The 14,138-nt window shown below is 35.1% G+C and overlaps 1 protein-coding gene across 4 annotated transcripts in view; it reads right to left on the bottom strand.

Moving 5' to 3' along the window:
* The window catches only part of STAM2 (signal transducing adaptor molecule 2), a 50,788-nt gene that overhangs the window by 21,139 nt on the left and 15,511 nt on the right, over positions 1-14,138 (bottom strand). For all 4 annotated transcript variants that reach the window (XM_047771919.1, XM_047771918.1, XM_047771921.1 and 1 more), the window contains 6 exons: positions 5,840-5,924; positions 4,843-4,918; positions 4,637-4,735; positions 3,580-3,726; positions 1,968-2,037; positions 1,191-1,377 (listed from right to left, as the gene is read on the bottom strand). In XM_047771919.1, the coding sequence (XP_047627875.1) occupies positions 1,191-1,377; positions 1,968-2,037; positions 3,580-3,726; positions 4,637-4,735; positions 4,843-4,918; positions 5,840-5,924 (664 nt within the window). The remainder of the gene's footprint in view (positions 1-1,190; positions 1,378-1,967; positions 2,038-3,579; positions 3,727-4,636; positions 4,736-4,842; positions 4,919-5,839; positions 5,925-14,138) is intronic.

The following is a 14,138-nucleotide window of genomic DNA, read 5'->3' as shown; positions in this document are numbered from 1 at the left end:
CTTATACAGGAGTGACTGTGCTCTCTTCTGGACCCCAGCATTACTTACGGCATTCACAACCCGCATCCCACGTAATTACCTGTAAAGTAATTTTAACTCTCTTACTTTTTTCTAGGGTTTATAAAGAAAGAACTGTGTCCTCGTTCATTTTTTATTATAAACACAGCATATTACATAATATTTTCTCAATAAATATTGACTGCAGCTAAGTAAAACCATTTTGTGTATCTAGCCATAAAAAAATTACATATATATATGCATATATGTATATAAGTGTGTGTGTGTGTGTATATATATATATATATACTATCCCTACTAACTTTTTTGTTTTTGCTTTTTAGGGCCACACTTGGCGGCATATGAAGTTCCTAGGCTAGGGAAGTTCCCAGGTCACATTGGAGCTGCAGCTGCCAGCCTATGCCACAGCCACAGCAATGCCAGATCTGAGCGGGGTCTGCAACCTATACCACAGCTCACAGCAATGCTGGATCCTTAACCCAGTGAACAAGGCCAGGGATTGAACCCTTATCCTCATGGATAATGGTAGGGTTCGGGACCCACTGAGCCACAACAGGAACTCCATTACTAAGTTATTTATAATGGAAACCAAATACATTTGCAATCTCTGTTCATAGCAACAAGCTGTTAGGTCTCACTCTTGTGCTAAATTCCATCATCTCCTTTTAAAAGCAAAGTAAAACAGAATTAGGCCCAATATAGATAGATCTATTCTTTATTAAAACTTTAAGTGATAGAGAAATTGTGAGGGAGAGGCAGCAGCAGATTAAGAATTGGGGAGGAGCCAAGCACAGTTTTTGGTTGCTCTGATCAAAGGTAATATAGCTGTATTTCTTCCGAAAGTTTTTTTTTTTTTTTGGCCAGTAACCCCCAATGTAAATGCATTCAGATAATTAAATAGTTCTATGTTTCCCAACTGTGATAATACACAATATTATTTAATAAAATTTTAATACAAGGCATAAAGAATACTTTATTATCAAATTTAACAAAAAAATAAGAAACTCATATTACCCAGGCTAACTAATTTTAGAAAAAAATAACTAAGGTAGAAAAGGTTCTATTACAATTTAAATACACCAAAGTCAAAAGCTGAATATCCAGCACTCTAAATTAAGGACGTTATACTCAATAACTTCAAAATATTCCAGAAATAAAAATTTTAAACATACCTGTCATCCAAAACAATAATAATTTCACCATGTTTAAAGGTGAGTTCATTGTCCTCAACGGCTTCAAAATCATATAACGCTCTCACTTTCCTTGCAACTTTATTATTTAACTGAATTTCTGCAGATGGATATAAGGATTTTGTTTCTGTGTGCTGCTGCTTCTGCTCTTGCAATGATAATTCAATAGCTAGTTTGAAAAATCAAATTGCAGAAAACAAGACCGCCAGAATTAATTCTGATTTTTTAAACTTAAAAAATTATGTAATAGTTAATAAGAATAAATCAAGTGAATATTTTATTTGTCCAATTAAATGCTAAACAGTTTTCTTGCGGGGGAAAGGGGACAGGCAGAGAATCATGATATTTTTTAAAATAAAGTTTTTGCTCATCTCATTCTCTATTATCACAGTCTGTCATATACAGCAGCTATTATTTTTATAGCAAACAGATTGTGACATTATAATATGGGTAGCTTTCCATATAGGACAAGCCATGAACATATTTCTGTGCTTGACTCATAACTTTGGCATTAAAGAAAAGGTGAAATGTAATCTCTCCAAAGGTAGAACATTAAATACATATTACTGACAAGGATTATGAATTCAATTATTCTCATATCATGACAACTGTTTCCCTTACTCTGTAGACCTTACTAGTGTTTAGATTTGCAGTAAAATACTAAAAGTAAATCCAATTTAATTATAATTATTTCGTAAATTATTCTGTCAAGGATGTTTTAAGCAACACTAAATTACACATGCTTGATCCTTTCTTTACCTTTAGCTATGTCTTCATCTTCTTTGTTTTTGCTTGATGACATCCCATTCTTGGCAGCGGCTGAGGCAGTCTGTAAATGTACAAAGTAAATGAGCACAACTACTCTTTCAAAGAAAACACAAGCTCTATGATTACTCGCACATGCTGATTAAAAAAAAAAAACTGATGTAACGAGTTTCACTTAAAAGTGAAGGTCTTTATGACAATTTTAAATAGCTGTTTTCAAATACTAAAACAAAACATCAGAATTTTCAAGACAATATTATAAACTCACGAAGGGCACAACTGGCTTATATTTTGCATAATTCTTAGTATCTGACACAGAACTTGGCATACAGAAGGTACTTAAAGGTGAATCTTTCCTGAATGCAGTTCTGCTCAATGGTCTAAGGTCTTTTATTCAGTGAGAGTTGCTACACTGCTGTGGGCACTGAGCTATACGAGGAGCAGCAGCAAGAAGCCATGATGATGACTGAAAAGAGAAGAGGGAGGATGCAGATAACAGGTGTAGCTCTAGGTAGACATATTAAGGCTCCTTTTACTACTCATTGTGTCTGAAGGTGGTGGCTCTTCAGGTAGAGCAGAGGTCATGCTCAAAGGAATGGAAGACAGAGGTGTCCAAAGATTCTAAACCATCAACCAGTTCTTTAACACAGATTTTTGAGAATAACCTGCAGAAAGGACAGAGCAGGAAAATGCTAACATTTTATAAGAATTCTACCTCAAAATTCTACCTTGAACCCTTAGGCCGATCAATTATAAAGGTTCTTTCTGTGTCTCCAGACTATAGTCTAAAACAAGTATGCAGTGCTTCTCTTAGTCTCCTTCCCTATCCTAATATTAACTGGAGAACAAGAGACACTGAGAGCAAAACCCAAGATACAGTTGTGTTTTTCTCATACAGACCTAAATAAACAATCTACTCTGTGACTGATTATCCCTACCTCCACCCCTGTCCTACTAAAGCTATCTCCCATGTCCCCAAATAAATTTCCAGTCTTACAACTCAACCCATCTTATATGTAAACTAAACCATTCACTCCAGGCATATTTACTCTTCTACAAACAGGTCTTGAGCTTTCTCAAGTCCATGAACCAGTTCCCGTCATTTCTCCTTTGAGGACCTCTTTACTCCTCTCTACATACTGAAAAACACTCCAGTCTAACAGTTCTACTCTTTACCTTCTTCACCATCCTAGCCTCTAGTTACCTTTCCCTCCTGCCATCTAGTCTTTGTACCCTTCATCCATATTTATCACTTATAATTTAGTTATTTCTCACATGTACCCTTTTCTCAGTTTGTACCCTTCAAACTGACTATACATTTCTTGAACATAAGGGTTCTCTCACACATCTATGCCTTTTGCATGACTCTAGACTCAGAGTGGCATTAAAGAGATTATACACAGCTGACTCACTTCTCAACATTCTCATCTGTAGAAGTAATTCACTCAGTTACAATGTCTACTAAATATAAGGCACTATGCTAGAAAGATACGGGTCAGGTGGAAGTGGGTAATGTTGATTCAGATAGACTTCACCTAGCTTTTATATAAAGCATATACCTTCAAAATACTATAGGGTCAACCATGAGTCTGAATGAATCTCTTACCTGAGAACCTGCTGGAGGAAAAGTAATTCCTTCTTCTTTCATAGATTTAATAGTTGCAGATATTAGACTAAACTGTGGGTCCTTCTGAAATTCTTCTGACCACTCTACCATTAAAGATTTCAGTTTTTCACATACTTTAGGATGAGCCTTTCAAAGAAAAGGCAAAGAAAAAAATGCTTAAAATACGTACCTGAATTACTTACCAAAGAGAATTACCACCAAAATTCTCTGTAATTGTATGAACATCAACAAAAGTCCAGCAATACTTACCCTAGATAAGCACTTGATAAATGCCTATTTATATTTTAAGATATAGCTGTTTCTTAGAATATTACCCTTTTTGAACATCAATGTTTTACATTTTATATAATGACAATGAAACTTTTCTATTCACAGGTTATTTTTCCTATGTTTTCTTAGTGTTCTCAATATTATATTACTTTATATCAAATAAATTAAAATTCTGAGATTTCTGCCAGTAATAACATGAAAACCGTACTTCAGAGTTTCTATTATAAGCAAATTAATAACAACACTAACACAAAGACCCCCTCCACCCTGCTCTAAAATAAAGGCCTCCTTTGCTCACCATCTCTATTGGGAATTAGGACAGAATGATGGTTAGTCTGGACTCTGGAGTCACAGAAACATGAATCTGAACCTCAGCTTTGCCACTTGGTAGCTGCATAACTTTAGACAAGTTACTTAACTTCTATCAGTTTCTATATCTATAAAATAGGAATGACAAAGAGAATCTAACTTCTAAGGGTTGTCAAGAGCATTAAACAAGAGAGCATACATAAAATGCTTAAAGCAGTGACTGCTTACTAACCTGCAATAAAGATTAGCTATTATTACTAATATATATGCTTTGGAGGAAAGCAGTTTTTGATGCTACAAATACAAACATTGAATTTTAGAACAGGAAGTTTTTTCATTTCAAATTTATCTAAAATGATTTCATTTATTATACAACTCTATTAATGCTACATATAGTTAAAATAATACAATATATGTATTTTTTATGACTTAAATTTTTTCTCTTCTAAAAATTTACCTTATTTTTTATCACAGCACGTACTTCTGTTGCAAAATCACGGGAACATACTTCTAAATGAAATATCTTTCCACAGTTTGCCACACAAGCCCCAAGAAGCTATTAATTAAAATAAAAATAAATATATAAATGTTGAGATATTATCTTAATTTACTGAAATAACTACACATTTAAAATTTGGGCCAAATAACAAGGCTTTCACTTACAGTCAATGCCTGCAGAGCAACATGAGGAACTTTATGGTTTACTCTTTTCATTATGGCTTTTAGGCAATCTTTTGCTCTTAAAAAAAAAAAGAAGGTTATGTATTTAGAAACTCAATTCAAACGTTAGAAATTTATTTAACGTTTAATGTTAAAAAGCTCGTCTGCTACCAAATACCTTTAAAAGTAAAATCTTGCAAACTTCATTTCATTAAGGAAATATATCAATAAAATGACATTATTCAAACTTTTGCTCATGGACTTGCATAATTTTAAAAAAAAAGCTTGTTGCAAAGGTTGTATATTCCAAATCAAGAGCCAAATCATTTCAAAAAAGGTCAGTCAACACGAGATAATATCATATAAATTATCTTTTCATCTCTTCAAGACAGACTTAGCTTTCAGATAGCAAATTCTTACTTGGGGGAAAAATAACAAGATACAGAGTCTTAAAATATTTACATATAAACACTCATGAATGTACTTTGAAAAGCTGTAATGCTAAAACAAATGCTTTTGTCAGTCTTCTAAACTTCTAAAGTATAATCAGGTCAGCTTGACTAACCCATTCTATCCCAAAGCACCCTTATTTATATTCACTTTTTCACTATGATGTTATTACACTTACCTATTCACCACAGAACAGTCTTTTCAGTATATTTTGTTACTACATCATTATATTTATCTACTTCATTACTGAACATGTCTAACTCACAGGGCAATTTCCTAAATAATAAGTCTATTCACTGTTAACATGTGTCCCTATTGTATCAAGGCTTTAATTATGCAATTTAACATTTCAAGTTTTCAGTTAATTTTTTATTTGCTCTTTCAGTATGGTGTTAATCATAAATCCAGCCGCCAGCATGTCCTTACTTTTATCCCCCAGAAGAAAACAGTCAAAACCCCACTTTCCTCTCAAAGTTACATCAGGAAAAGAGATATAGATTATTGAGCACCTTGACATTTACTAGGTAAATGACATGACTAGGCATCTTACCCATTAGGAGTGCTTCCAACTTTATCGCATATGTCCATAATAAGACTCCAATCTTCTGTAGTGTTATACTCATTTGTGGCCTTTTCTATAAGAGATAAGCATACACAAAAATTAGGATATCTTATATAATAATAAAATCCAAGAAAGACATAAAAGCTACAATAGAAATGCAACCAGTTACACTATAATATAATACCACTAGCTAACTTTTTGGCAGAAACTCTGCTTGCCAGAAGAATGTGGCACAATATTTTCGAAGTAATAAAAAGGAAAAAAACCCTAAAAACAAAAATACTCTACCTAGCAAAGATATCACTCAGATTCAAAGGAGAGATAGAGCTTCACAACTAGCAAAAGATTGAAGAACTCAGCACCACTAAATTGGTTTTACAAGAAATGTTAAAGGGACTTCTCTAAGCAGAAAAGGCCACAACTAGAAGTATAAAAATCATGAAAGGAAAAAAACCTCACTGGTAAAGGCAAACATACAGTAAAGGTAGTAGATTAACTACTTATAAAACATAATAGGAAGATTAAAAGATAAAATTAGTAAATTCATCTATCTCTACAAGAGCATTTAAGGGATACAAAACATGAAAAATTGTAAAATATGACATTACAAAATTAAACATGTGTACAGGGAAACATAAGGTGATTAGAATGTTTTCGAATTTAAGAAATCATCAACTTAGAGACAGACAAATATAGATATTTATAAACCTCATACTAACCATGAACCAAAAATCTACAACAGATACACATATGAAAAAGAGAAAAGGAATCTAAGTATAATACTAAAGGTCATCAAATCACAAGGGAAGAGAGTAAAGGAAAAAGAAAGGAACAAAAAAGAACTACAATAACAACCAAACAATTCACAAAATAGCAATGAATACATACCTATCAGATTACTTTAAATGTAAATGGACTAAATGCTTCAATCAAAAGGCACAGCATAGCAGAATAAATAAAAAACAAGACATATATGCCACATACAAGCAACTCACTTCAGATTGAGAGAGAAACACAGACTGAAAGTGAGGGGTTGAGAAAGGTATTCTATGCGAGCAGAGACAAAAAAAAAAAAAGCTGAGGCAGCAATACTCATATCAGAGAGAGTCGACTTTAAAGACTGTAACAAGAGACAAAGAAGGACATCATCTAATGATGGCTCAGTTCAACAAGAAAATACAATTGTAAATTATGCACACAACCTAGCACCTAAACACAGAAAGCAAATCGACAAACAAAAGGGAGAAATTGACAGTAATATAAGAGAAAGGAACTTTATCACTCCACTTACATCAAAGGAAAGATCATCCAGATAGAAAATAAAGGAACACTGGCTTAAATGACACAATAGAGCAGATGGAATAGGTCTATATATAAAACATTTAATCCAAAAACAGCAGAATACATATTCTTTTCAAGTGCACATGGAACATTACCCAGGAAAGATCACATACAAGGCCACAGAACAACACTCAATGAATTTTAAAAGAATGAATTCACACCAAACATCTTCTCTGACCACAGTAGAATGAGACTAGAAACCAACTACAAGAAAAAACTGCAAAGAACACAAACACACGGATGCTAAACAATGTTACTAAATAAATATGAGTCACTGAAAAAATCAAAGAAAAATTAAAAATACCTGAAGGCAAAGGAAAATGGAAACATAATGATCCAAAATCTATGGGACATAACAAAAGCCATTCTAAGAGGGAAGTTTAGGAGTTCCCGTCATGGCGCAGTGGTTAACGAATCTGACTAGGAACCATGAGGTTGCCGGTTCGATCCCTGCCCTTGCTCAGAGGGTTAACGATCCTGCGTTGCAGTGAGCTGCAGACGAGGCTGGGATCTTGCGTTGCTGTGGCTCTGGCGTAGGCCGGCAGCTACAGCTCCGATTGGACCCCTAGCCTGGGAACCTCCATATGCCGTGGGAGCGGCCCAAGAAAAGAAAAAAAAAAAATAATAAGAGGGAAGTTTATAGTAATAGAAGTCAGCAACAGGAAACAAGAAAACTCTCAAAACAACCTAAACTTATTACCTAAAAGAACTAGAAAAAGAAGAACCGACAAACCCAAAGGTAGTAGAAGGGAAATAAAAAAGGCGACTGAAGAAATAAATAAAAGAGAGAAAAAAAAATGAAACTAAGAGCTAGTTCTTTGAAAACATGAATTAAAATTGATAAAACTTTACACAGACTCAACAAGAAAAAAAGAACCCAAAGGCAGTAGAAGGAAAAAAAAAAAGAGCAGAAATAAATGAAACAAAAAATTAAATGAAGCAAAGAGCTAGTTCTTTGAAAATATGAATAAAATTGTTAAAACTTTAGGCAGACTTGGAGTTCCTGTTGTGGCTCAGCAGTTAACCTTACCAAACTAGCATCCATGAGGACTTGGATTTGATCCCTGGCCTTGCTCAGTGGGTTAAGGATCCGGCATTGCCGTGAGGTGTGGCATAGGCTGCTGTGACTCTGGTGTAGGCTGGCAGCTACAGCTCCAATTGGATCCCTAGAATGGGAACCTCTATATGCCATGGGTGTGGCCCTAAAAAGCACTCCCCCCCAAAAAAAAACAAAAACAAACTTTAGACAGATTCAAAAAGAAAAAAAGAGAGGATTCAAATAAATAAAACCAGACATGAAAGAGGAAGAGTTACAACTGACAACACAAAAATAAAAGGATCATAAGAAATCACCATGAAAAATTATACATCAATAAAATGGACCACCTAGAAGAAATGAATAAATTCCTAGAACATATACCCTCTGAAGACTGGGTCAGAAAGAAAGAGAAAACACAGACCAATTACCAGCAATAAAATTGAACCAGTAAAAAGAAACAACTTCCAAAAAACCAAGATCCAGGACCAGATGGCTTCACAGGTGAATTCACCAGGCATATAAAGACGAATTAACCTCTATTCTTCTAAAACTATTCCAAAAAATTGAAGAGGAACAAATGCTTCCAAACTCATTCTACCAGGCCAGCATCAACCTGATACCAAAACCAAACTACCACAAAGCCACAGTAATCAAAACAGTAAGTCCTGGCATAAAATCAGACACATAGATCAATGGAACAGAACAGAGAACCTACAAATGAATCCACACTTATATGGTCAATCTATGAAAAAGGAGGCAAGAATACATACTGGGAAAATGAATTCCTCAGTATATGGTGCTGGGAAAACTGGAGGGCTACATGCAAAAGACTGGACTACTTTGTCACACTGTATACAAAAATAAACCCCAAATGAATTAATATCTTAAAGACCTGAAACCATAAAACTCCTAGAGAAAAACACAGGCAGTAAGCTCTTTGACATCAATCTTAGCAGTATTTTTTGGATATGTCTCCTCAAGCAAGGGAAACAAAAAAAAGTAAATGGGACTACATCAAACTTAAAAAGCTTTGACAAAGAAAAGGAAATGATCAACAAAACAAAAAGGCCACTTACTGAACAGGAAAATCTATTTCCAATGATATATCTGATAAGGGGTTAATATCCAAAATACACCAAGAACGCATAAAACTCACCATCAAAAAGGTCTTCAACCCAATTTAAAAAAATGCGCAGAGGAACTGAATAGATATTTTCTCAAAAAAAAAAAAAAAAGACTTAAAGATGGCTAAAAGACATGTGAAAATATGCTCAACATCACCAATCAAAAAGGAAATACAATCAAAACCACAATGAGATACCATCTCTCACTTGTCAGAATAGATATTAAAAAGACAATAGGAGTTCCTGCTGTGGCAACAAATCTGACTAGGAACTATGGGGTTTCAGGTTCGATCCCTGGCCTTGCTCAGTGAGGTTAAGGATCTGGCATTGCCATGAGCTGTGGTGTCAGTTACAGACACAGCTCAGATCTGGTGTTGCTGTGGCGGTGGTGTAGGCCAGAAGCTACAGCTCCTATTCAACCCCTAGCCTGGGAACCTCCTATGCCGTAGGTGTAGCCCTAAAAAGCAAAAACAAAAACAAGCAAACAAACAAAAAGACAATAAATAACATGCATTGGTAAGAATGGAGAAAAGTGAACCCTCATGCACTGTTAGTGGGATGGTAAATTGGTGAGCCACTATGGAAAACAGTACGGAGTTTCCTCAAAAAATTAAAATAGAAGTTCCTGTTGTTAATAAGCAAGTTAAGAACCCAACTAGCATCTATGAGGATGAGGGTTCAACTCCTGGCCTCCCTAAGTGGGTTAATGATCCAGCATTGCTGCAAGCTGCAGCATAGGTCACAGATACAGATCAAAATGGTGTTGTTGTGGCTGTGGGCATAGGCCTCAGCTGCAGCTCCAATTCAACCCCTAGCCCAGGAACTTCCATATGCCACAAGTGCAGCCCTAAAAAGAAAAAAAATGTAACTATCATGTGATCCAGCAATTTCACTCTGGATATTTATCCAAAGACAATAAAAACAATAATTCAATATTCATTGAAGCACTGTTAACAATATTCAAGATATGGAAGCAAAGAACCCAATAATAGATGAATAGATAAAGACGATGCGGTCTGTATACATATATGTTACAGGATATTATTCAGCCATAAAAAAATAAAAACTTGCCATTTGTAACAATACAGATATTATACTAAGTGAAATACGTCAGAGAAAGACAAATACCACATGATCTCATTTATGTACTATCTAAAAAATGAAACAAATGAAACAGACTCACAGAGAAAAAATGTCGCATAGATAAAATTAGAGCATAACAAATGTGATTAATAATATTTTAATAATTTGATATGGGGACAGATGGCAACTAGACATTATTCAGAGTATAAGCAAATGTCAAATTACTGTGCAGTACTCCTGAAACTACCAGTACTGTACATAAACTATATTTCAATTGAAATAAAATAAAAAATAATCTAAAATAAAATACCAAGAAAGGCACCTTACCTTTTCTTTTGCCAAGTAAAAAAGTAGTTCAGAAAAATTTCAGAAGATTGAGTAACTTTTACTCATTTCAATTTTAAATTGCATAAATAAATTATTCTAAAGTATGCCAATAAAGTGTCTTTTAAATAAATACTAATAAATAAATTAAAAATGATCAATAATCCTATCAAATTCTAATTTGGAAGAAAGCCTTAGAAAGGTGTTATAAGAAAACATGAAGTAAACTGTTTCCTCAAGCATCTTTTCAACTGCAAAAGGGAAAATGGATTAGGAAAAATACAGTAAGTTCATACAATGGAATGCTGAAAATGAGTTACACAGAACCCAATGTCCAAAAACCTGTACATCTTAAAATGATGACTTGTTTGGCTTACACTGAGTTTAAAAAACTAAAAGAGGGAGTTCCCTCTGCAGTGCAGCAGGTTAAAAATCTGGCATTGCCACAGCTGTAGCATAGGTTGCAGCTGCAGCATGGATTCAATTCTGGGCCTAGGATGTGCTGTGGGTACAGGGGGAAAAAAAAAAAGCTAAAAGAATATATAACATTTGCATGAACTTTTTTTTTTTTTCCTGCTTTTCTTTAGGACTGCACCTGGGGCATATGTAAGTTCCCAGGCTAGGGGTCGGTCGAATCAGAGCCATAGCCTCCGGCCTAAACCACAGCCTAAGCAACGCAGGATCCCAGCCCCATCACCACACCACAGCTCACGACAACGCCGAATTCTTAAGCACTGAGCAAGGCCAGGGTTCGAATCCACAACCTTATGGTTCGTAGTCAGATTGGTTTCCACTGAGCCACTACAGGAATCCCTCCATGAACTTTAAAAACACAGCTTTCTTGAGATATAATTCACATACTAATACAGTCACTCATTTAGAGTGTACAAGTCAATGTTTTTAGTATATTCACAGAACTGTGCAACTATCACCAATATCTAATTTTAGAATACTTTCATCACCCTAAAAATAAATCCATAACCATGGACAATCACAGCCCATTCTCCCCCCTAGACAACCACTAAATCTACTTTGTCTCTTATATGTTCTTTTTTAGCAGCTTTTAAAATAAAATCATACAATATACAGTCTTTTGTGACTGGATTCTCTTACTAATGTTTTCAAGGTTCATCCATGTTGAAGCATGTATCAGTACTTCATTTTCTTTTATACTGTTGAATAACATTTCATGTATAGATAAACTTCATTTATCCATTTACCAGCTGATGAACATTTGGGTGGATTATTATTTTTTTTTTATAACTTTTTGGCTAATACCAATAATGCAATGTTGCTTGGAGCATCTGTGTACAAGTTTTTATGTGCATGTTTGTTTTCATATCTCTTTGTCACATACCTAGGAGAACTACTGAGTTGTATAGTAACTCTGTTTAATTTTTTTTAGGAAATGGCAAACAGTTTTCCAAAGGAGCTGTACCATTTTAACTTCTTACTAGCAATATGTGAATGTTTCATATAAAATTAAAACTTTATGTTTTGGAGTTCCCTTCGTGGCTCAGCAGCTTAAGAACACAACACAGTGTCCAGGAGGATGTGTGTTCAATCCCTGGCCTCACTCAGTGAGTTAAGGATGAGGTGTTGCCCCAAGCTGCAGCATAGGTGGCAGTTGTAGCTTGGATCCCGAGTTGCTGTGGCATAGGCCGGCAGCTGCAGCTCTGATTCAACCCCTAGCCCAGGAACTTCCATATGCTGCAGATGCAGCTGTAAAAAAGAGAAAAAAAAACTTTGTTTTAAAAAAAAACCTTTTTTCAGTACACTATAGGAGTTCCCTGGTGGCCTAGCAGTTAGGGATTCGGCATTGTCACTGCTGTGGCTCAGATTTGATCCCTGGCTCTGGAACTTCCATATACCCAAGGCATGCATAGTCAAATCCCCCCCCTTCCAAAAAATACACTATATTGCTTAAATATACATACATAGGTAGTAAACATATTAACATATGCATGAGAATGATAAACCCCAAACTGATGGTGGATGGGAAATTAAAATGATGTACACGGGGGCCTAAACGTATCTGTAAAGTTTTATTATCTTGTAAAGTGAGTATCCAGAAATTCTTTATTTCATTCTCAATATCATGTCTGTAGTCTGAAATATTTCATGATCAAAATAAAAATTAAGAAGTAAAAATTTGGAGTTCCTGTCGTGGCACAGTGGTTAACGAATCGGACTAGGAACCATGAGGTTGTGGGTTCAATCCCTGGCCTTGCTCAGTGGGTTAAGGATCCGGCGTTGCTGTGAGCTGTGGTGTAGGTCGCAGATGCGGCTTGGATCCCACATTGCCGTGGCGGTGGTATAGGACAGTGGCTACAACTCTGATTGGACCCCTAGCCTGGGAACCTCCAGATGCTGCAGGTGCCGCCCTAGAAAAGGCATAAAGACAGAAAAAAAAGAAAAAAAAAAGGAAGTAAAAATTTTAAAAATATAATGGCTTAATTATGCAGTACTTTAACTTTTACAATTTCAATATCAAGAGAGACAATACATTTTTCTACTAGTATAGCAGAGTGGGGATATAATAATTACCACTTTAGAAACATTTTCTTTATATCTTTTCACCTTTTAACAAATACATCCTAAAATTTCAAAACTGGATACTATATACACAAAAGCTTATTGCCGTGATAAGGAAGGATAGTAGGAATCTAGAATAGTTCATTTTTTAAAGGCAGGGAATAGTACAAGAAGCTAAAAAATTAACAGGCTTATTAGCAAACAGCTGTGTTTTGCAAGCAGGAAAGAGAAATACAGACTCCAGCTGACCTCAATTAAATGCTGTAACATACTTTTAAAAACCATACAAATTGCCTAACACATTATCCTGACATGTGTCATGAAATGACAAACCAGGGATTTTTAGAAAAGCAATATATTTTTACCTATCACAAGTTCTAGACTCAAGCACAAAGCTATATAAGGTAGAAATATCTACTCAGGTCTAGCTTCTCCCCTTGTATAAAGATAACTAATTCTTCCACAGGGAAAGTCAGACCAGGCTGTGTTTTCAGAGGCTTAAAATACTTAGCTATTTCTTAATTTCACATACAATAATTCCAGTGAATTCAAAAGTACAGACAAGAAAAAAATATTCTAATTCTACCAACCTTTTGGAAAACTATGACATGTATTTTTCCAGACTTTATTCTATACATGTATATGGAAAAATAATAAAAACTTGTAAAACTAAATAAAGTAAGATTATGGGCATGAAGTGTCCAAAGAGAGCACCCCAAAACTGATAACCACTTCCCTGCCAAAATTAAGAACAAGTTGAGAAACAAAACAAAGAATAGGGAGTTCCCGTCGTGGCGCAGTGGTTAACGAATCCGACTAGGAACCATGAGGTTGCGGGTTC

The sequence above is a fragment of the Phacochoerus africanus genome, chromosome 3 (assembly GCF_016906955.1).
Source record: "Phacochoerus africanus isolate WHEZ1 chromosome 3, ROS_Pafr_v1, whole genome shotgun sequence".
Lineage (NCBI taxonomy): Eukaryota > Metazoa > Chordata > Mammalia > Artiodactyla > Suidae > Phacochoerus > Phacochoerus africanus.
The sequence above is the reverse complement of the archived record's forward strand: the minus strand, read 5'-3'. Positions and strand labels throughout refer to the sequence as shown.